The sequence below is a fragment of the Phaenicophaeus curvirostris genome, chromosome 9 (genome assembly GCF_032191515.1).
Source record: "Phaenicophaeus curvirostris isolate KB17595 chromosome 9, BPBGC_Pcur_1.0, whole genome shotgun sequence".
NCBI classification, from domain to species: domain Eukaryota; kingdom Metazoa; phylum Chordata; class Aves; order Cuculiformes; family Cuculidae; genus Phaenicophaeus; species Phaenicophaeus curvirostris.
In genome coordinates this window covers 34,779,309-34,803,906 of record NC_091400.1, presented here as the reverse complement: position 1 = coordinate 34,803,906, position 24,598 = coordinate 34,779,309, and the positions used below count along the sequence as shown (strand labels likewise).

Genomic DNA, 24,598 nt, shown 5'->3' with positions numbered 1-24,598 from the left:
GATGTTCTGCTGAGAAACAAAGATGATGGGTTGCAACAGGAGAGTGGAATTGCTCTGCTTAGATACACCTAATCCCCATTTATTTTTCTGGTTTTATATATATATATTATATATCCTGATAGCATGTCTTTCACCACCAAAAACTGCATTCTCGCCGTTAAAGCTTGAACGCCTGTTCAGGTCTGTTGGTGCCCCCTCATTCTTGAATGGTAAAAATCCCCCTCAGCTCTGGCATTTTTTCATTTCCTACTCACATTCTGCACAATATTTTTAATCTTTATCATCTCCCTGCTTTTTCATTGCCTCTTTCTTGGCATCTTCCACAACTACTCCGTATCTCCAAGCGTTCTTGTCTCCACACCATTTTGGACTTTCACAGCCCCTTTCTGATACACTATCAGCATTTCACAGAGCCCTTAATTTGGTGACAAACTAAGATCTTGTATCATGCTGTGCTGATGGGTTTTGGTTTACTTTTAACTCCTTTTTCAGTAAAACCAAATACACTATTTATCTGGGGCTCCTTCACTAACCACCGGACACAAGGCACAGCCAGGGCATGCAGGAATGACACCCCCAACCTTTCTCTCCTGAGTGCACCAGCTAATTTAAATCCCATCACTATGTGTGTCCACTATAGCAGCTCCTAGGACAGGATGTCACCATCCAGAGGGACCTGGACAGGCTGGAGAAGTGGGGCCTGTGTGAACCTCATGAGGTTCAACAAGGCCAAGTGCAAGGTCCTACACCTGGGTCGGGGCAATCCCCCATTTCAGTACAGGCTGGGGGATGATGTGATTGAGAGCAGCCCTGAGGAGAAGGACTTGGGGGTGCTGGTTGATGAGAAGCTCGGCATGAGCCAGCAACAGGCACTCACAGCCCACAAGGTCAACCATGTATCAACCATGCATCAAAGGACGCGCGGCCAGCAGGGCAAGGGAGGTGGTTCTGCCCCGCTATTCCTCTCTAGTAAAACCCCACATGGAGTACTGTGTCCAGTTCTGGAATCCTCAACATAAGAAGGAGATGGAACTGTTGGAAGGGGACCAGAGGAAGCTACAAAGATGATCCAAGTGCTGCTGGAGCACCTCCAATACGAGGACAGGCTGAGGGAGTTGGAGTTGTTCAGCCTGGAGAAGAGAAGGCTCCGAGGAGACCTTAAAGCGACCTTCCAGTACCTGAAGGGGCTACAAGAAAGCTGGGGAAGGACTGTTCACAAAGGCTTGGAGTGATGGGATTATGGGGGAACAGCTATGAATTCGAGACAGAAGATTTAACCTAGTCCCAAGGAGGAATTTCTTCATGATGAGGGTGCTGAGGCCCTGGCCCAGGTTGCCCAGGGAAGCTGTGGCTGCCCCATCCCTGGAGGTGTCCCAGGCCAGGTTGGATGGGGCTTGGACAACCTGATCCAGTGGGAGGTGTCCCTGCCCGTAGCAGGGCGTTTGGAACTGGATGATCTTTAAGGTCCCTTCCAACCCAAACTACCCTGATTTTATGGTTCTTTGCAACAACAAACTTGCCTTTTCAATTATCCAGTCACTTCCTTTACATGTATTTCTTGTAGGACATTCCTTGTATATATAAAAGTGTAATTTATACAAGCAGTTGCTCAGGTAAAACACAGCACGTTTTTGCCTAGGTCACTGATTAAGGTATTAGGGTATGAAGGGTGAGTATTCCCAGATTTATTTTCAAGGAATCATATACATTACATGTGTTTGGTTTACACGTCCCAAAATTATTGTCTTTAATGCCAAATTAAGTAAAACTTGATTAAGTAAAACTTGATGCAGAAAACCCTGCATTTTCCCCAGTTTTGGGATCATCACTGGTGATGCTCAGCAGTAAGGAGACGTCAGCTGGCAGTTTTGCTTAGGATGCAGAGGACAGAAGGTGGAATCGAGCTGCTTCTCTGCTCTCAAAACTTAGGTGAGCAAACAGGCAAAGATTAATTTTGTTGTTAAAGCAATCAGTTGACCTGAAAAACATAGTAAAACCTGCCATCTTACCCCAAAAACTCACTGCTATTCGCCAGCCAGAACATAACTCCTCCACCAGGATGGAATGTACAAAGCTGACACATTCAGCCTTCACATATAGTAGTTATAAATTTTAGAAGCGACAAGTGAGCTACGGTTGTGCCTTTTTTAGCCTGCCCTGGTTTATGTGATGAAATTTTCTCTTCTGTGATCTTCTGTGATTTTTTTAAGTCACTACCACAGATTTGCATAGCTGTTTTCTCTCCCTTCCTGATGTCATTTGCAGAAGTGAGGGGTTTATGGTAAGAGATCATTAATATTAACCTAAAAAACCTCTTCATTAACTGACAGCAGAACTGAAATGTGCTGCATTTGCCACTTTGTAGCAGCAAAATTAGAAGCACAATGACTCACTACTGAAACGCAGCTGCAGGTGCCCCCCACAACCACATCTGAGAAGAAACTACCAGCCAAGGAGCCAGCACCAGCAAACCAGCTTCTCTCTTCCTCTGCCACTCAGAGCAGATAAGAGCTCTCTACCCACTAACATTCACTGCTGTAGATGCTGCTGCTTCCAAGAGGGAAGGAAGGGTAGTCCAGGAATAGTCATTTGCTAATCAAATAATAGTGTGGATTTAATTCAATTCCCTGCAGAGCACCTTGGAACAGTTCTGTTCTCGGACTGTCAGGTTAAATTTGTTTGTAAATTTTTCTTAGCGGTGACTTCATACAAGGAATTTAAATTCTACATATTTTTTCCCCCTCTTTAGGCACCCTTCATTCTAATGGGATTGTTTTGATGGATTTACAATGGCACATTCACAATTTTTTGCTCTCTACGAAACCGAGTCTTTCGATCTTTATAAACAACTTCAGGAATTTATTCTTAGGAAAGATTTCCTGTCCCTCCCTATGGTAACTCCTGGTTACCCCACTACCCAAACAGGTCAGAGAGGCAAAGCCTCCTGGGTGAGGACTATGTACTTTAAAGCTGGATTTCTTCAGGTTTAGAAAACTACGCAAGGCTTACGGGAAAGCCTCAAGGCTAAAGCACATCGTACTGAGCAAAGATCAAATTTGCAAGGCTTCTTGCTGGTTAGCAGTGGGCTCCCCTCACACCAATAGCTCTGTAAAATGAAGTTATAGGGAATAACATCCTGAACAAACACAGGACAACCAAAAATAAGTCTCTGACAGGGCTATAAGAAAACCTAATGTTGATGTTAATGACAACCACAGCGCTGAAACAGAATTAAGATGTTTATGGTAAGCTTTTATAAATGATGCTTCTTTCTACTCCTTATGGAGCTCTTAAAAAAATCACTAATTTGTAATATCAGAGTGAATACTTACTGATTGCTATTCTTGGATCACAGCGATTCCTAACTCACATATCCCACAATTTGACAGCTGATGTGCATAATATTGTGAATACAGCATATAACAAATCTCAAGACAGTGAAATAAGCCTCAGAACATCTCTTTTCTGTGTGCAAGATTCATGGAAAATGCCTACTGAGTGCCAATTCTAACTCATAGGTATTGGAAAATTAAAACTGCATAATAAAACATATCACTCTTGTCACTTATTTGGGGTTAACAAAAGTCCCAAAGAGTTTTTAATCCTTAACCTGCTCAGACATTAACTGCCCTAAGGAATGTGATTTATCTTGTTGCTACCTTAATAAACCCTTTCTACTTCTTACTGACTTGGCCTGATTAGCATTGAAAAATCATCTCTGAAAGACCACACGTAACTATACTATTCTACAGTACGTTCACTCCCACTAGCTTTCATTTACTATCAACATTTTTTGTTTCACTTTGGCATAAGCCTTCATTCTCTTTTTAAGCTACATTATTTGGGACAAAACACTAAGCAAAGATTTAGCATGCTGTTCATCTTACTACAATAAATAAAAACATTAAACAAATGGGGCCAGATTCCAAGAGCATGGAGACAGCAGCTCACCAACAGATGGGACTGTGTCAGTTTATCACCCGAGGACCTGGCTCTGAACGCTAACATATGATCATCACTCCACTATGGTACTAAGAAACAAATCTAGTGGGAAGTTAAGAGTGATAAGTACCTTCAAAAGTGGTAAGTACCTCCAAAACGATTGCTAAAACAGGTTTCTTTTAGTTTTTTCTTGCAGATGATCCAGCGACAGAGACTGTTAAGAATCAGACCCCTAAAAAAATTAATGGCAAACTTTCAAGGAGGTCTAGCAAAGCACCTTCTGGTAACAAGTGTCACCACCCGTAAAGGAAAGCAAGCCCTAGGGACAACCCCCTCAAAGCCTTGTGCTACCATGCAGAAGTCTTGGTTACCCTGCCCTTCTGATCCTGCTGGTCTTGCACACGCAATTACAAACCAGAAAAGACAGACATTACAGTTACCCCAATATCAGGAATAGATTCTGCCAAGTGTGTACTTTGAGGTCCCAAAGTCTCCAGACTTCTGAGAAAAGTGGAAGTGACTGAGGAGATATACTGAGTTCTTTGATTCCACAGCCGCCTCCTCCCCCAGCTTGCTTCCACCAAGAAAACACAGACCTGCTTATTTTGACAGTTAAGTAAGACACATTTATTTTGCAAAAGTAAGATGGAAAGCTAAGATTACTTTTAAAATGTAAACAGCCAAAGCAGCACAAGAATCTGCTGGGACACCTCAGCATCCCCCAGCACTTCAGTCTTCCCAACCAGCACCAAAAGTACCAAAATGCCTCAATTCCCCGATGACCGTGACCTCTTCAGCCAACAGAGCACAAGACTAGGAGATAAATTATCCTCCAAGCAGCAGATATGAGCAAAGTTAGTCCTGCAACGTTAAATATTTTCAGCTAAGTGGGCTCTGTGAAGAAGGCTTGTTTCTTCCAAGAAGGAAAACAATGTACATGAGATAGCTGACAAATGATAACAAGCAGAAGTTGCTGAAGAAAAGCAGAAAATAAACTTCCTTTCTTTTCATTCATCATTCACAAAGTCCAGTTATTCCCTCCAGACAAACATTAGCAAGGATACATCCTTCTTTTCTTATCTTGAACCTAATGGGAACAAACACATTCCTTGGTTGAAAAGTCTTCCATGGATTCGATTTAGTCCAAATTTCAACACAGGAAACCAGTGTTTAAAGGAGATCTCTGGAAGTAGTTGTCGTCTTAGGGCATGTTGACCACTTGGCTCTAATAAAAGGCTATACTGGGACCTACAAGTTTATCAGTCACTGTGGAGCATCTGTCCCAAGGATTACTAAAAATCTGAATGGATCGTTGGAAAACTATCAAGATTAGGGGCAAAAATCACCCTGGGATCCCCAGGAAAACTTTCCCAAGGATGTCTGCACTAAAATTCACAAGTCATTCATCATTTTGCACTAGTGAAGTCGGCAGGGCTTTGCCACAGGTTGTCCTTTATTTCACACTAAGGACCTTTAGGAATATTATAAACTGACTTCACTTTTACAATGAAAACAATTGTCACAAAAAAACATGGTGAAGCCCATGTTTTGGGCTTGAAGTCCTGAAAAGGCTCATCTAAGTAAGATTTCACCTAGTTATGAACAAAGTTCTTTTACAAGCTCCTTGACCTCTCCATCCTCCTCCAAGAGTATAAAAGAAAAGGGCAGAAGTAGATGAAAAACTATGGGCATCATAAAATGCATCTAATTTTAAGGAATCTGTGAAGTTACATATTATTACATGAAAAAAACCAAACCCCACAATCCACCTAGAAAATAACTTCATTTCTTCCTACTTCAAGATAAGAGTTAATATCGTTTCAGCAGTGATAAACAGTCCCGGGTGGATCTCTACTGGAAGGATGCAACTGTATAACTACAACAGGATTATTGGGTTTTGGGATCTGCATTGTCTCAAAACTCAGCTGCTGCTTTTATTTACCATATTAGAAAGGCCACCCAGTCTTATTTCATGTTCTAGTCAGTTCACAAAATAGCTGTTTCCCATGAGAACCGAGAGGTTATAAAAATATTTAGCACAAAGATGGTAAACATCTCATTTTTCTTAGTTTTTCAACCTTAAATTCCTATATTCGTATTGCATTTAATTATCATCTGTGCCTAGATGTGCTAAGAATAGCAGCTGCCAGGACACATTCTCATTTCCATCATTTTAGAATACAGTGCAAACATTGATCAGATATTTCATAGAATCATAGAATAACCAGGTTGGAAGAGACCCACCAGATCATCGAGTCCAACCATTCCTATCAAACACTAAAATCAAAATCTTAAAGATTTGTTTCCTAAGAGTAAAATTCTCATTTTCCCCACTCACCTGTGAGGGCTACACAGAAGTTTACGATCAAGACCAACATGTTAAACCAAAAGAAAAATAAGAAAACTTTGCCAAAGAAAAATCAAAAAACCTCTCCACCTCCCTAGTTTTATTCCCTTATTATTAACTTATTTTCAGATTCCTCCCTGTCAAACTTCTGGTCTGCAAAATGTCTTGGTCATACAAATCCATGGTATTTTTTTTCCCCACTGATAAGAGGAGAGAGATGAAATCTCACCTGAATTTTCCCTAGAGCAAAGAGGTGTTCAGCCAAATTGAAGTGTGTAAGGAATATGGACACAGAATTTTTGCCTGTGTCCTACCAAGAGGAATCGCTATTGCATTCCCCCATTTCACCCACTGCCACATGAAAACAGTGATGACAAAGTCACCACTCAATTCAAACACAGAACAACTGGCATCACTGGAGAGCTAAAAGCAGCAGTCTCCGTAATGCTTTACCCTTCTGAGAAGGGGTCTTGAGCACTCAGGAATTATATCGTACACATTGACTATAAACTGGAGATAAGGTTCGAGAGGCTGAATGGGCACCTTATCAAGCAGAGGGTCACCAGAGGGTTTTTATATCTTAAAACAACTTCTTCGTCTGCATTTGTAAAGTGCACTTTCCAATTAGACTATTAGAGACCTTGGATGTCTATGGACCAAAAGCCCCTTCATTTCTCAATTCTCCAGTTCCCACCCTTTCATTTTCCACTACAGATAAAGAGTAGGGAGTAGGGGGGAGAAAGTGGGAATTTTACAAGGTAGAAACGACTGAGTTCACAGTTTAAACAAGCAGCAGGAAGCCTTTCTCTCCTTCCCCTTCCTCAAACTGTTTATTTTGAGCTCTCTTTGTGCAACCCAGAGCAGTAAGAAAGGGCACCGGTTTGCATGGTTTGATTACTTTTTCTGTAGATCAGCCTTCAAAGTAAACAAGCAACCCAACGCAAATCAAACCTAACAAGAGGGAACACTCTGCCTCTAATGTTCCTTTAATAATAGTTTGGATTGCTAACACTAGTTTCTTTCTATCTGCATACACAGACTAAATTATATAGCCATGTATTTAAATGGGCAGAAACAAAGGTCAAAATCCAGGCGCTTTCATGGATACTATTAGGATGAAAAGTCCTTTTATTTTACATTTCAGTTGTGGGAGTTTCAACAAAAGGACGTCATGGAATGGTGGGAGAGAGGAGAAAGACATTTGCGCCTCCCTTTTCAGCTGCTATTAATAAAATGAATGAGGCTTTATTTCACCAATTTAAATAAAACCTTCTTAACGACAAAAGCTGTCTCCACATAACTGCTAAGAAATATAAAAAATAAATAGCACATCAACTATGATCTTAAGCGTGGGAAAAAATATACAATCATTGTTTCCCATACAGTGGGAACAAAAAGAGTTTAGCCCTGTGCATTTTCTTCCCCAAAGAGGGGAAGGTGAACATTTGGCTGCCTGCAGAGGAATCAGGTTGTACGAATGCACTTACAGAACAATGAATCTATTTGACAAACTCCAATACTCCTCCCTAGCAATGAAAACCAGGGCTTTTGCTAAACACACCCCAGCCTTATTCAATACTTCACTGCAAAGAGACTGGGAACTTCAGATTCAGAGATGCCGAGATAATGATGAACAAAATGGCAAGAGTTGTAAATCACTGTGAGTATGAGCAGATCGCAAAGAAAGCAGGGCATTCATTTTCAAAATGAAAATATTTTCAGGTCATCTTGACACTAGAACTTTTACAGCGTTGCTTAAGAACCTGCCAGCAGTCCTGTCTCATCCAAATATAACAGGGAAGTTTGCGTTAACAGCAGAGCTTGAATAAGGACAGAGGAACAAGACTCAGCTACTCAGGTGCTTGGCAGCACTTTCACAAAGGCAATATGTACTGCACAGCCCCTTCTTTCCACTGGCAATACCTCTAGAAACCTGAAGCTGGTTTATTATCATTATTAATATTATTATTATTGCTAAAATAAATTGTGTTTGAAAGGTCTGAAGTCATTAGCTCCCAGGTCTGATTGTCATTTTCTCCTCCTCTCCTACCAAATCCTGGCCTACAGTAACCACAGGTTAGGTTTTCATTACTGAAAAGGAATTATTTCATCAAATAATATCCTTAGAATATATGTACATCCTCTTGCCATTCCTTAACGTAAATAATATAGGATTAAAGGTCTTGTTTGTTTGCCTGTTCTTTAAAAAGAGGTCAGTGTGTAAGAACGGCAGAGGTGAGCTACAGGCTACCTGCTCACCCCACATGCTCAGCCAGGCAGAGGGGCAGGTCGCAGGACAGTGGTCACAGGCAGCATCTCGTTATCATCTATGAACACCGCCTGACTGGATTTCTGTTCCCCAAGCTCCTATTCTAATAACCATGAGAGTTATACAGGCTTTCTTTCCCCAATCCTGGCTCAGGTGACAACCTGTACCCACTGCCCACTTAAAATACTATCGTCTTGCCTTCTGTAAACTCTGCTTTGCAATCTTGCTGTTAAAGTCAGGCTCATATGAGTTATTACAAAAAATACAGACCAACCTGCAGTCTGACTGGAGTTATTTTGGGGAAAAAGTGTAAGAGTACCTCCTATAACATGTTGCAGCACTGTTACTGTTTTATGTTTGTAGACATCTAGAATTCTTACTGCATTTAAAGCACTAAGATTTAGTTCTGCACCTTTAAAAATACTCACTTTATATAGAACAAATATCAAATTATATCTATCCAAAGATGCGTGGGCAAGCAGGGTGAGGGAGGGGATTCTGCCTCTCTATTCCCATCTTGTGAGTCCTCATCTGGAGTCTTGTGTCCAGTTCTGGAATTCTCAACATAAGAAGGAGATGGAGCTGTTGGAAGAGGACCAGAGGAGGCTACAAAGATGATACCAGGGCTGGAGCACCTCCCATACGACGACAGGCTGAGAGAGTTGGGGTTGTTCAGCCTGGAGAAGAGAAGGCTCCCAGGAGACCCTAGAGTGACCTTCCAGTGCCTGAAGGGGCTACAAGAAAACTGGGGAGGGACTTTGTAAAAAGCTTTGTAGTGATAGGACAAGGGGCAGTGGCTATAAATTGGAGAAGAGAAGATTTAGACTGGACATAAGGAGGAAATTCTTCACAATGAGGTTGGTGGGACACTGGAACAGGTTTTCTAGAAAAACACTGGCTCCATGGGAGGCCAGTTTCTAATGAGCAGCTACTGAGACACCTTGTACACCTGGAATGACACCTCACATTTCTGCCCTTGCCTTCTCCAGCACATCCTAATAAAGTCTGCTCTGCAGCAGGGTAATCTTTGGAATCAAGATATCGATCTTAGAGAATCCTTTAAGCCCAGAGAGCCTTAGAAAATGGTCTTGTCCTAATATGTAATGGTCTCAGCACTGGACATAGGAGAGGTGCAGGGAGGGATTATCAATGACCGATCAAAAATTCCCCAGAGGGGTTACGAACACAACATCCCTTATCTCCATGGGAAAAATAAAAATAAAATGGGAAAACCATGAAGCCTGCAGGATGCCAGTGAGGAGCATAAGTATCTCTAACTCCAGCCCAGCTCTCCAAAAGCAGAGTGAAGTAGTTAAAAAAAAAAAAAAAAAAAAAGGCTAAAAACAATGAAAACATTAAATGGAGGAGTGGAAGAAGAAAGAAGAAACCATTTCAAGAGCACGTCTTCACAAAACTAAAAGAAAGTCCTGTGAAAGTCAAGTTCTTCAGAGGCTAGTGATTTCCTGGTGTGCTGTGCAGAAAATCCCACTTTGCTGTAAATGTCTAAATGATTCCTTCCTACACAGTGTTCTTCTTGGACAATGAGTCAATGTTCTCCAATCTCAAGAGCCATTGAATGCCTGTTGCACTGAGATGCTATTTTCTGCCATTTGCTTGGGAAGGCAGATCCAAACCCCTCGAGAAGAGGCTTGGACACTCAGGTACGGCGCAAAACACTCATACTGAAAGGCAGAATAAGTCTTAAAAGCAGCACTTCCATGATTGTATCAGAAAAGCCCTGACTGCAATGGATGCAGCTATTATTACCTTCCCAAGTGTCCCCAGAAAGGTAAGACCCAGCTACATTATCAGGAATATATTTGGAAAAAGCACTGAAAACTGTCTGGTCCTACACCAAAAAAGGCAGGAATTTCATGGTGGTATAAATGACCAACAGTCTTGGGGATGCCTAGCAAGGATACTCCATAGGCATGCATGACAGAACCCAGTATGCAGCCAGGTAAATCCCTACCTGCACAGGCTCAACTCCCTCTCTCCAAGTAGGATCTCAGAGCATGAGACTGACCTAAAATGCCCCAGCAGACACAGAGTCAGCCAACATCTCTGCATTTAATTGATTGAACCACAAACCACATATTCACTCTTAGACCCAGAGACTAAACAAGTTAAAAACTGACTGAAGAGTTTCTAAAATTTGTTACAGACAACATCCTCTCAGCAGAGCAGAGGAAAAAACAAGCAAACAAAAACACCTCAATATGGTTCTCCTTGAGATGAATGATGGTCACTATCAGTGTTGGTGACAGGAGAAACTGATGCATCTGGACTTTGTAATGACAATAGCAGCAGGCCATAATAAAGGAAGGGACCTCTTGGAAGTCTTGCAACTTCTTGCAACATAAAAATAAAAACTAAATAAATGAAAAAATAAAAAATGGTGCAGACCAAGAAACATGATGCACTCTCTCCACCGAGGCAGCAGTACTATTGCCCCCTTTTTGCTATTCCGGACTTGCACTTCGGAACAAAGTCATTTAGTCTACTTGAATCCAAAATGGATCTCTCATCTCTGTTTCTCTTTCATTTAGAGGAATCAGTCCTACTAAATCTTTCCTCTGAGACAGAACTGACTCAGAAGACCCTAGGGCTAGAAGAGCAATTATGTCCTATTAAATGAGATCCTTGTGAGAGTAGTCAACAAAAAAGAGACAAAAGAGGGGTCAGAGGGAGGGTCTCTGCATCCAGGAGTCTGCAGTGATCACTGTCCAGTTATTTCGGGGAAAAGAGCCACATAACTGCACAGTCAAGTGAAAGCAAACAGGAGAGAAAAGGATGAGACGCTCCAGCACACCTTCAGAAGTGAGAACAGGGATAACTACACCAGCCAAAGGAGCGACGATGAAATCTTACAGCATCGCAAAACTTGGGCAAAGGCTGCGACAACCCACAGGAGGCAGCAAGGTGATGTCTCAAGGAACACAGAACGTTTCTATATGCCTGCTTTGGTTTTGATTCAACAGCAAAAATCCCCAGAGACCGAAGAGCTGCTTTGAGGATTGCACCTATCTGAGATCAGACAGCTCTGCCACCTCTGATGAGAGGTCTTCTACAGCCTCTTGCATTTCTCTCTGTAGTTCAAATGGCTACAGAGACTTTGTCTCCCCATATCAACACCAAGTTTGACATCCTGTCAAATCCTGCAGTTCCTAGGAATAAGTTCCTTCCCAAGACACCTCCGACTCCCCAAAAACAGGTTCCCATGCAAAGTCTTAATTAGACACCTCAGTGCTTTGTAGAAGGCTACCAAGAACGGGGCAACAAAAAAGAAGGTTTCCTTTGAAAATAAAAGGTGCATCTCCATGACTGAAGACAAATATAAAATTAAACTTAAGAGGAGAGGAAAAACTGCTAAAACAGGGCCTGGGGAAAGTGTAGGCTGTTTCTCAACATGGGTTCTTAAGAAGCTGCTTCTTCCCTTTTCATGACTACAGAAGCAGAAGCCCACACAGTATTGGTGGAGCTATTTTTCTTCACTCAGCTTCTCAAGCTGTACTGCAGAGGTGTAACTCCAAATTAATTTGCACAAAGACACACAGTCAGGGAGGATGTTGCAGCACACATTTCCATCACAAAATCACGAGCAACAAAACAGTTAATTCTTTCCTTTCCCCCACAGCTCACTGTATTATTTCTTCCAGACTTTATGAGAAGAGCAACAAACATAAAAGCACGACCCTTTACACCTATTAATATCTGTTTATATCGACATGACTGTTATTCACATGAGAGCCTAAAACCTGTACCTTGTCGCCTGATTTATCTACAGCTCTACTGATATACTTTTCTTTCATAATGCAGCCATCAAATTTGACATACTGCAGCTGACAGGTTCAGGCAGAGAGGGAGCACAAGAGGAAACATTTGGTTTCAGGTGTGGGATATCACATTTATCCTCATTAGTGTGAGGTAACACCTACACATAACTCAAACCTGTCAACACAGATCTAGATGTATCTCTCCGAAAGAGACCTTTCCAGGTTTTCACGATTGAAGTGCTTTTAGAAAATTTTATAAATGTTATGCCCAGAGAAGGCATAACAATGAAGAAGTCAACAAATGCAAACCTGCAAAACTGGAGCATGGAAAACATTTGGGTCTTTTCCTTAAAGAAAAGTGGAGGAGGAAGACTCATTTCAGAGGCAGAATATGATCAGCCAGTAGAATCTTTCTGAACACTAAAAGAAACTTCCATTTTAAGACAAACAAGCCATTGAACCTCTCTTTCAGCTACTTAGTTTCTAAGAAAAGTAATATTTCTGATGCATTAATTTTACTCTCAAAATTGTTTTACTTGCCGAGTCAAGCCTGGAGAAGAGGAGGCTGAGGGGAGACCTCATTGCTCCCTACAACTACCTGAAAGGAGGTTGTGGAGAGGAGGGTGCTGGCCTCTTCTCCCAAGTGACAGGGGACAGGACAAGAGGGAATGGCCTCAAGCTCCGCCAGGGGAGGTTCAGGCTGGACATTAGGAAAAAGTTCTTCACAGAAAGGGTCATTGGGCATTGTCAGAGGCTGCCCAGGGAGGGGGTTGAGTCACCTTCCCTGAGGGGTTTAAGGGACGGGTGGATGAGGTGCTAAGGGACATGGTTTAGTGTTTGATAGGAATGGTTGGACTCGATGATCCGGTGGGTCTCCTCCAGCCTGGTTATTCTGTGATTCAAGAGCATCAGTATAGAATAGTTCAGATGTACACAGCACAGCATCCCTCGTCCCTCTTTTTACTGCCAGCCTCCTTGGCCTGGAGGAACACTGTAGCTGTAGGTGGACAAAGCACATAAGTATAACGCTTCCAGCAACTTCAGCTCCTAATGAATATTTGCTTATATCGCAAATAAGTTAATGTCCACCTTCAAAGCACAGCTATAATGGAAATTTTTAGGTATTGCCAGAGATTAAGGGCATCTATTTACCCAATACAGTTAATATTTTTCAAACATAGAATCACAGGATAGTCTAGGTTGGAAGGGACCTTAAAGATCATTTAATTCCAACCCCCCTGCCATGGGCAGGGACACGTCCCACTAGATCAGGCTGCCCAAAACCTTCCCTGGAGGTGTTTAAGGCACGGGTGGATGAGGTGCTGAGGGATATGGTTTAGTGTTTGACGGGAACGGTTGGACTCGATGATCCGGTGGGTCTCTTCCAACCTGGTTATTCTGTGATTCTGAGAAGTCTGTCCTAGACATAGGACCTAGTGCGTGTTCCTGTTCAATGATCACACAGATACCTGATGACAGCACTGCTGCCGAGGAGCAGACAAACATTTAAAATGCAAAGAACGGTCTGTAAACAGCAAAAACCCTGCCTGAGGTGAGGTGACATACAAAGCCGTAAGGAGATCTCCTTTAATTGGGCTCTGATTGTGATGCTGCCTTCTCACCCACCCTGGTACCTATCTAAGAATGCTTTTTAAGGAGCCCTTCAGGTTGTTGTGCCTCTGTGTGTACCTCCTATTAACATTTCCCTCCCCCTTTAAAGAAATTCATTGGCATCAACCTATTAAATGTTGTTAACTGAACAAATATATCCTTGATGATCTGTATTTAATATGTAAGGCATTTCTACGGTGCTTTGAGTCACAAATCCATCAAACTCAGGTATGTCAGATGACTAACCTAAGCAAACCAACAGGATGACACTAGAGAAATACGGTGTTTTAAGGACTGGGACATTGTGGAGACAACAATAGTCCTGAAAACAGGTAAGCTGGGGGCCCTTATTCTCCAAGAGATAGAAATCTAGTCAGAAAGACACAGACTACTGCTAGAGTAGCACAGAAGTAAAAAAAAAAAAGCAAAACAAAGCAGGTCTAAATTTGGGATTCTGCATGCTGAGAAATTTCAGGTTCAGCTCCTGACTGATAACTTTGTTTTCTCTCTGCATACTCAGAGCTCAAGTTGAGCCCAAACCATTACTTCCACAGCTTCAGATCTGGTAGAAACAGCCATCCTCGGGCTTTCACACTAGGATCCCATCTGCCTCAGCACAGCCAGGCAAAGAGAGAGAGACACACAGAAGGGCTCTCTAACAAGCACAGCTCCAATTCTGTAGCTCCTCAGGGCTGTATCTCATGAAAGCTCACCAGCAAAACAGCAAGTTTCCAGTTAAATCCTACCTATACAGATCAATGACTTTTTTCTTCCTTTTCTAAGCTGTTTTATTTTCATTTTCTTTTTTTTTTTTTTTTTAAAACAAAGTCTTTGCACAAGACTTTATACATTCAAGAAATGTAAAGCCAGATCAAAAATTCCAGATGCATACCCAGGAAGTGAGTCGACTGGGACTTCTTTTTTTTTTTTTAGAGGAGAATGAGCATATTACCAGATACTGGGTTTAGAGGATGAGACTAAGCACACATCTCCCTTAGCTATTCTATGCAAACTCTCAAGAGTGAGCCCCCAGATCAGTGCATGTGAAGGCCAGAGGCTGTTTAGATTGAGAACTCCTCAATCTGATGGGTACGTGCCTCCAAAATCCAATCCATGGCACATGCCAAAGGCACACTCCTACCTCTCAAACTCAGCACTTGCCTATATCCAGCATAAGACAGAGAGAACATCTTCCTTTTGGACTCAGGACCTCATTCAGATTTCCCTCTGAAATTCACTATTTCTACTCCAAGAATATTTCCCTCGGCTTCCTCCTCTGCACATCTAAATCGCAGTTTACAGCATCCTCCAATTTTCCTGCACCGTGTTTCACTTCTCCCTGCCTAGCTTTGCAGTTTTGACACATAACAGGTTGAATAATACAAATGAAATATTTTCTTCTTGCGTTTTCAGTAACCTCAGTCTTTTCTCAGGCTTCACTGTATTAACTGACTTTTCATCTCTAGAGTCCATCCTGTTTGCACCAGTGCTGCCCTCGCTCCCGATAACAAAAACAAATACAGGCAGGGCAGGAAATCTGATGCAAGACATGGAATAATGGGACAAAGAATATAATGTTTTTACTCAGTCATTGCATGCAGGGGAGCACATGACTGGAGGGGAAAGCGTCAAGCTGACTGCCGGCTAAGACTGAGCAAGTGCACAAACAAAAATGACTGCACACGTAACCCAGTATTGGGCAGCATGAAATCACCGTTCCACTAGAACCAAAAAGAACATGGAAAAGTGTAGTCAAGCCTTTTCCTGACACTTTGCTTAAGTACAGGCAATCCTACAGCCACTTCCATCCAAGGAAAGTGGCAAATCTGGAATTGCCTTCAGAAAGCATCATCAAGCCATAGTGAAGCATAGTTCAGAGGTCAACGTTCATCATTATCCTGCTTCTCAAGATGCATTGAGCTCACTAAATGTCACACACATATGAATTTTAACATCCATGGGAAAGAACCAGAACACCCAAGGATCGTAATTATAATGGTCTCACCAGAACTAGTAGAGTCCTCGTGTCTGGAGGGGAAAATTAAAACAGACACTACTACTGCTTCACCATGATAAATGAGAACAGACGGTAACAGTGAAAATGATGGATGCTTTCAAATCCATCTTACTTAAATTATTATTTAAAATCAGTCTAAGGAAACATCAGGAGTATATAACTCAGACTTCTGGTAAGAGGTTCCGTCTAAACACTGAATCATAAATTAGAAACAAGCGTAAGAGTCTTGGTTATCAAATGCTCTAAGTGAATAATTTTTATTCATATTAATCACGGCTATAGGTCAAAGTAAGAAAAGAAAGACAAATTAACAGAAGAAATATTTGCAAATATTACTTGATTTTTGTTAAAATACCTCTCACTAATACTCATAAAGATAGCTTTCCTCATTAAAGTTTTGTAAAGAATGAAGTATATAATTGAGGAGGGGGGTGTTAATAACTGAGAGGACACAGAATGATAAGCCAAAATGAGCTAATGAGTCTGTTCTCATAACCATAATCCAAACCATTTGATAACATCTTCTCCCATTTCCACTGCTTCATCATCACTCATTGCATTATATCTAAACATAGACTATAAACTCTTCATAATTTTGTTTGTAAAGCATTACGCATATTTACGGAGCTATCTAAATAATCTTAAATTAAGTTACAAGACCAGCCGAAGACTGGGGGAGAGCCAAGTCATGCCCTCATACACAGAGGGCTGCCAGAAAAGCAAGGATAAAGGGTCGTGTGAGTACCAAGCCATCTTCACTGCTCCAAACTGTGGCAGTAACAGGTGAGGCTGCAAATCCCCCCACAAATCCTCTCCAAGGAATGTGAAGAGGCTGAGCAAAAGACATGATGATTTTGACAGTATCCTATTGTTATGGGGTTTATCAAGGGACACCATTGAACGCCACATCCGAAACCAGCTGTGCAGCAAAAATACTGTGAGTGTGACTCATGGGGTAGTGTTGTGGGAGGCAGACACAGAGACGGGCTGTGAAAAAACTCCATGTTATTATAAAAAAAATTACTATTCAAATACTATTTTAAAGCAGGGGGTTTATGTTAGTGGCAGAACAGATCCTGCACTTCATCAAACAAGTCTTTGTATTCAAACGCAAGGCTGAAAAACCTAAATCTTTTCACGTCACTCTGAGGACGGAAACAAAGAATTTGCAATCCAAACTAAATACTTCATAACACTAAATACCATTTGTATGTGCAAAACTGAAGAATATTAAAAGCTGAAGGAATTAAACTTGTGCCTCAAGAAAGGACTTAACCTTAAAAGGACAGAACATTAAAGCTGTTTTGGGAAACTAGTGAACAGCATTTACAACTATACAGCATTAAGAGCTTGGCAGGAAACCATGTTTAGAAGGATGGCTTACTGCTCAAAAATATTTTTCTTTAAAAGAACAATTTAAGAAACGAATTTGTGTGTATACAAATACATCTAAACACACAAGACATACATAACCTGTAGTTTTCCCATATTTGCTCAAAAGATATGGGTAAGTGAGAAACCTCAGTTCCCCTTGGGTGTCATCCAGCCAAAATGCTTGCAAGTCTACCAGACGGCTCTGGTAAAAGGAGCAAGAAAATTTTATAAGCATCCATGCATTTGCTTTCAAATCAAACTGAGAATTTGATTGCTGTGTTAGCTGAATTTGCCTCAACTTATCAGCAGTCACTCTCAGAAGAGGGATGCTGTAGTAGACATGAGGTTTGATCCAACTTATTAACTCCTACAAATGACAGAATCATAAAATAGCTTGGGTTGGAAGGGACCTTAAAGATCATCCAGTTCCAACCCCCCTGCCATCGGCAGGGACACCTCCCATGGGCAGGGACACCTCCCACTGGATCAGGCTGCCCAAGGCCCATCCAACCTGGCCTCGAACACCTCCAGGGATGCGGCATCATGACTTTTCTGGGCAACCTGTGCCAGTGCCGTGCCAGATGAACCTACACTTCCTTTAAAAAGAAAACATATCTATAAAATATGCCAAATTTGACATGTGAAGAGTTAGAGAGCTTGGAAAGAATAAGATGCAAAACGCAAAGAGCTGACATTTTGGAGAAGCAGAGAACTGGCAACACTGATTCTGTTAGAAGATTTTCAAAAACCTGACGGATCCCTAGAACAGCAGAATATCCACTGCTCTCATGTTCCACCAGGAAAACAAAACACTTCCACAACACATATTGTGACAAATAAGATGTGCTAAACCACAGATGCTACGCTTATTTTGTTCAGAGGAATGAAAAATACCATTTTCCATTACACTATGCATTGCTTCTGGAGAGAGCCCCATGTGCTTTATCAACATTTATAAGCTTGTCTCACAATGCCCTAATAAGGTAGTGAGTCACAACCATATTCTCCTTGTTTTACAGTCATTTCCCATTTCCATAACACCATTATTTCTGTTAAGTCCCTAATTTTATACAGCAAACCACCGGTATTGCCTCAAAGCCAAAGAACTATATTTAGTGGACGTTTATTCCAACAGATCTCAGTGTAAGGTTAACAGCTTTCACCTTCTTTCTTTATATAGGGAGGCGAACAAATCTAGCCAGAGATTTTCCACGCAAAAGTAGTCCACACAGTTTTTCAACAACCATATTTAGAAAACATCTTTAGCCTCTTTTTTTTTTGAAACAGTTTTTCCCATGAAATAAAGTTTTCATCTCCATATGCATTGAAAAAAGGAAATAAATATTAGCTTTTTAAACTGTACCTTCCATGACGTACACCAGGGAACCCACATCTCCTTCCTTGATGATGCAGCTGTCTTTGCCATACTCCACGGGATACATACAATCCACAATCTCCTGGATCTGAGACAGTTCCAGATTCTTCATGAAATCATTGTCAAGAATTGCCTCCTTTATTAGCTCCTTGGACCTGCAGCAAGAAAAAAAGCAAGATTTACCCATCTGTCCATCAGCAAAGCTCATTAACAGCATCTAACACATAGCACAACCACAAAAGTGCCCCAAGGAGGGAAAAAAAACTGAAGTTTTTCCTAAAAATCTGATAATGTCCATGTGCAGGGAAGTAAAAAAAAAACCAACAGATATATTAACTTGTAATTATTTTTTGTAATTAAGTTTCAGATACATAGAGGATTGACGTAAAAATAGATTTCACGTGATTGTAAGATTCTCTTTTAGCTATGGTTCGCATCTAAAAAACCACCAAAGAATAACGTAGCTACTTGAAGTACCTTCCATACACAAAATTGAAAGGAAACACAAACAGCAAGCTAAAGAATTTATGACTTAGTTTATTATATTTTCTGTTAAATTAAATAAACTGGAGGGCACTAACGTGCAAAACCACACTGATTCTCGGAGTATTAATTAAACACCAAAGGCCATTACATTCATTAGAGAAAGCATCACTGTTACAGGAATAATCATAGAATACTTTGGGTTGGAATGGACCTTAGAGATCATTTAACTCCAACCCCCCCTCCATGGGCAGGGACACCTCCCATTGGATCAGGCCACCCAAGGCCCATCCAACCTGGCCTTGAGCCCCTCTAGGGATGGGGCAGCCACAGCTTCCCTGGGCAACCTGGGAAGGGGCCTCAACTCTCTCATTGTGAAGAAATTCCTCCTTACATCTAGTCTAAATCCGCTCCTCTCCAGTTTATACCCATTGCCTCTCTTGCTATCACTACAAACCTTTTTACGAAGTCCCCCCCAGCTTTCCTGTAGCCCCTTCAGGTACTGGAAGGTCATTTTAAGGTCTCCTCAGAGCCTTATCTTCTCCAGGCTGAACAACCCCAACTCTCTCAGTCTGTCCACATACAGAAGGTGCTCCAGCCCTCGGATCATCCTTGTAGCCTCCTCTGGACCCTTCCAACAGCTCCATCTCCTTCTTAAGTGGAGGATTCCAGAACTGGAGACAATACTCCCCACAAGAGAGGGGCAGAATCACCTCTCTCGACCTGCTGGCCACGCTGCTTTTGATGCAGCCCAGGATCCAGTCAGCCTTTTGGGCTGCGAGCACACATAATGCCACCATTAATTCATTTATTTGATGACTAAATGAAAAATTCTGAAGTTATATGGGGTGCATTACACCTGCAGTTTAGGTTTCGCATGCAATGGGGCTGGAAGTCTGGAGTTCTTAGTAGGCACTTTGCAATGTTGAGTAAGGGAACAGTTGTTTCTGAAGATACAAACTTGAGACTTCTTGAAGTCTGAGTGTTCTCTAGGAGATCCCTAAAACAGGCACACAGCACAATCCGCTCTACCCAGAAGTGCCGCTGCCACTGTCATGTTATGACAGAAAGCGTGCAACAAAACCTCTAACATGTTTTTCCTGATTTTCCTGAGATTCCTTCAGTTTCTACAAGTGCTCCCTACAGTGTGAGTCACATGCAGATGAACCCTCCAATCTTCCCTTCAGACTGTCAAGTTCAACTTCATCCATCTGCTAATGCACCACGTCCCGACATTTTGCAAAAAACTCCTGAAGTGACTTGTGCAAACAAATAATTGGGGCGGCTCAATCTAGATCTAGACCTAAACTAAAGCCCCTAAAACTCCTACAGGCTGGACACAAGCCCCTTGGTTCTTCATTTCTCACTCTGCAGCTTCACTTCTGCAGGGAGAACCATTTGTTAATGTGAATGTAACCCAGGCTGATGACAGCTACCTGTAGACATTTTGCATTCCAAAGAGTTTTATCTTTTTGAAATAAGAATACGAAACACGGTTTTCAAAGAAAGGTACGTTATGGCTTGTGTCTCCTTGAAAAAGAGGCAAGTTGGGACTTCAGAAGTCCAAAACCAGACAGCCTTGGAGATATTATGCCTGTGCTCTCGTCCTTTTAAAGTATACCTCAAGGTTATATGCAGTACAGATTCAATTCATTAATGTTTAAGATTCTTTCAATGCTTTTGATAGTTTTGAGGTTATTTCAACAAAACATGCTGCTTTACACAAGAGCCCATCAGTGCCGACCCAGCTGAAGGGCAGGATGAGAAGCAGCCTGGACTTTTCAAGCACTGTCTGCAAGACAACACAAACTCAAACTGCTACAAAACCCTTTTGCTTTTAAGAAATTTGATTTGACTTCACATTCCATCACTCCAACTCCTTGCGCATGCAAATAAAAATCATCAGAAAAACCTAATCTGTGTTGCTCCTTGCTTTCAGTAGCCCAAGAAGCTGGCAATTTGTAAGGCTAACCAGACAACAGGTGACAGATAACCCATTTTCCTTACTCCTTCCTCCTGTCCTAGAACAAGACCACCCTTTCTATGCTCTGCCTTGCCTCAGTACTGCTCTTTTGGTCTTGGTTGCCCCTCCAGGTCCCCCAAATCCTCCCTACAAAGGCACTAATTACTAGCATTACTCAAACCGCCTGCCAAAGAAGAAAGCATAATAAAAGCTTTCACATTAGCCACACCAACTAGCACTACCATTCCAGCCATTTATCTCATTCCAAGGCTCAAAATAAGGCTTTCTCCTTGATAAAGTCTGTCTCTCAAGTGGAGTGAGAATACCCACAAGAGAAAGGGGGGAACTCAGACATGGCTTAAGTCAAACCTCCTCTACTAATCTAAGGGCCCTCAGCAAAAAAAAAATCAATTTTTCTGTTGTTGGAATCGAGTACGGCGAAGGAATTGGAAAGGATTGGGTATGTTTGGTCTAAACAACAGCAAAAGATGTGCACAGGGGCTAAGAAAACCCATTAGAAGTCTACGTTGAGGAGAAGCAGCAACACGTACACAGCATGAACAAACTTAGGGAATTTCTGAGTTTAATGGTATTATTACAGCCTGAGTACATCTGAACAAACTGATTCACAGTGTCTGCCCTTCAACAAAGAAAGACCAGAGAAATTAAAGCTCAGATGCCCACCAAGTCATTCAAACCCTTTTAACAACAATATGAAATACATTAGGAGGAAAAACACGCCAGTCGGGACATCAATAGCACAGTTTCATCTCTGCCAGATCTAATCATCTTAAAATTAAATACCTCCATAAAACAGCCTGGATAATAACTCGAGTCACACTTGAGTGTAACCAAAATAGATATCATTATTTAAGGATAATTAGTTAAAATGAGACTTCAAACACAAAGAGCAGAGCATGAGAGAAAAGCACCTCCAGCTGCCCATAAACAGAGCCGGATGCAGGAACGAGAACCCCGGGACCCAAGCACATATTTATCAGTGTATTCACACCAGACTAATCCATGCTTCGTAGTTTGTACGCTACAAATCTTTTCACCAGGAGATAGTCCACCCGTCTTTAAAAAAATAAAAAGCTTAGTTTGACATATTTGAAAATCAGTTGATACTAAAAATACATTGTCATAGCTACAATAAGAGTTATTCTATTGTTCCCTGCAAGAGAATATTCGGCACTCTAATAATTCAAAAAAATTATTCACGAAATGTAGATTACCATTCCCACATACTTGCACATGCCTAGCCTTCAGCAACTTCAACATTATATTATGCAGGGTTTTACAACATAAAAAATTGTGCAATTTCAGGTAAATAGATTTTTCGTTTCTTTTATATTGATTTTTATATGAAATGAAACTCAAAGCCTATAAATTAACTGGTACTTCACAATTATTCATTAAGAAATGCTTTTCTGAACCACACCATTCCTTAAGCATCATCGATATTTTAAAACAGCATCTATGCCAGACACGTTTGTGAATGCAGAAATCTACACAATAATACAAAAAAATCTATTTAAAATCGTTAAAAACACACTCCTGCTATTGCAAGAAAGTGGTTTAAACAAGAGACAGCTGTTTCACTACCTCTTATTTTCAAATAGTATTTATTCTGTATTTTCTGATTCCTGTTTCTACTAGAAACAATCAGCAAACAAACTCTACTAGAAAATTTGTAAGGCAAGAGAACTATTTCCATATGGCCCCGTTTTAAGAAGCGGACATTTCCATGAATATTCAGTGAGCACAGATTCAAACGGTCCCCAATGCAGTTATTGTCATCTTTACTCTTCAGAGTAAGGAACTTGGCACTAAGACATCACTATTTTTTTTAAAGATTGACAGTCAAATGCGACACTGACTCGATGAATGGGGTAAAAAAAAAAATGCACAGTCCTTTATGATGCATCTCTTCCCAAATCAGTTTAAGTCCACGCAGTAATTAATAAGGCAGCAACAGGAACAAACTGGTTGCATTTTAATTTGCAGAAGTCATGCAAAAATCACCTTAAGAAGTTTGCTAAAAACATACTTAATGCATCGACACCTGCAGCCCAAGGTAAGAAGCAGAGTTAACGCTACGGTGGTTTGCAATGCACGTAGTAAAATACCAAACCCTGTATGACAGCCTGTTGTTATCCTGACAGTAATTCACATTGTACAAAGAGCAGAAGGAATAGTCACCTCAGGCTCTGTGCCCACAGCAAGAAACACACATATTCTCTATGCTAGAGTTCTACCTTCCAGAGTGTATAATAAATATTAGAACAAAAAAAATTAATCTTTGTCCCCAACGGTCCTATTCCAGCATTGGAAGAGTTGCTGGCTGAGTTCAAGGGAAGGAAGAAGTTAAGCGCAGATGGGAACACTTACTGCTGGACACATCTAAGGATGCTACAGAGAGGCAAAGCCCTGGCTGACACCCACTGTGTTGGTGCTGGTGTTGCATCAGTTTGCAAGGGAGTTTGCAGGAATCTGAGGTTCAAAGACAGCAGCAGAAGCCACACAGGTCTCATTCTCCTGGTAACCAAGGTGGATCAAGAAGAATAAACAAAGCAGACTGGAACTTTACAGTGTCCGCAAGTATGTCACAACACTATGTACCAAACCATTTGAAACTACCAGCAAGAAAAATGAAAAGTAATGTACTGTACAGGTTGGAAGATGCCTCAAAGAAAGGAGAACAAAAAAGTACATTTTGTATTACTAGTGAAGAAGAAGAGAAAAAAAAGACACAAGAGTTTTCCCTTAGCTCTTCCCCTCTCCAAACTTTTAAATAAAAGTTTTCAATATGGACTTCTATACCAACACTAACAGGGGAAAAGGAGAATTTTTTTCTAGGCAGACTATTGGTGTGGAAGGCCCAAGTACTATTAATGACCTCAAGCAGAGAGACAGAGCTCACTGCTAGGGATGGAGTTTAAAGTATTACAAGTGCAGCGCTCTGAGCGATGAGAACTCCTTCCTCACCAGTACGATAAACCTTGCTCAAAGCTACTACTACCTTTTTTAGTGCTATTTCATCACAGCTGTAAAAACCCCAATTAAATACATAGAATCATAGAATAACCAGGTTGGAAGAGACCCACCGGATCATCGAGTCCAACCATTCCCATCAAACACTAAACCATGTCCCTTAGCACCTCGTCCACCCGTGCCTTAAACACCTCCAGGGAAGGTGACTCAACCCCCTCCCTGGGCAGCCTCTGCCAGTGCCCAATGACCCTTTCTGTGAAGAATTTTTTCCTAATGTACATGCATACATCCTTTACATTTATCCACCAACTAATCCTATCAACGGTATTTGTAGAAACTCATGCAGAAACACTACTTTTTTGGGAGCTTCCATATCCCTCTACAAGGAATTAAGCTGATTTCAGCAGGTAAGAAATGTACAAAAAAAAGTCCACAGTCTCTGACCCA

The 24,598-nt window shown here is 41.4% G+C and overlaps 1 protein-coding gene across 2 annotated transcripts in view; it reads right to left on the bottom strand.

Moving 5' to 3' along the window:
• The window catches only part of PRKG1 (protein kinase cGMP-dependent 1), a 473,692-nt gene that overhangs the window by 389,521 nt on the left and 59,573 nt on the right, over positions 1-24,598 (bottom strand). For both annotated transcript variants that reach the window (XM_069863903.1, XM_069863901.1), the window contains exon 2: positions 18,700-18,866. In XM_069863903.1, the coding sequence (XP_069720004.1) occupies positions 18,700-18,866 (167 nt within the window). The remainder of the gene's footprint in view (positions 1-18,699; positions 18,867-24,598) is intronic.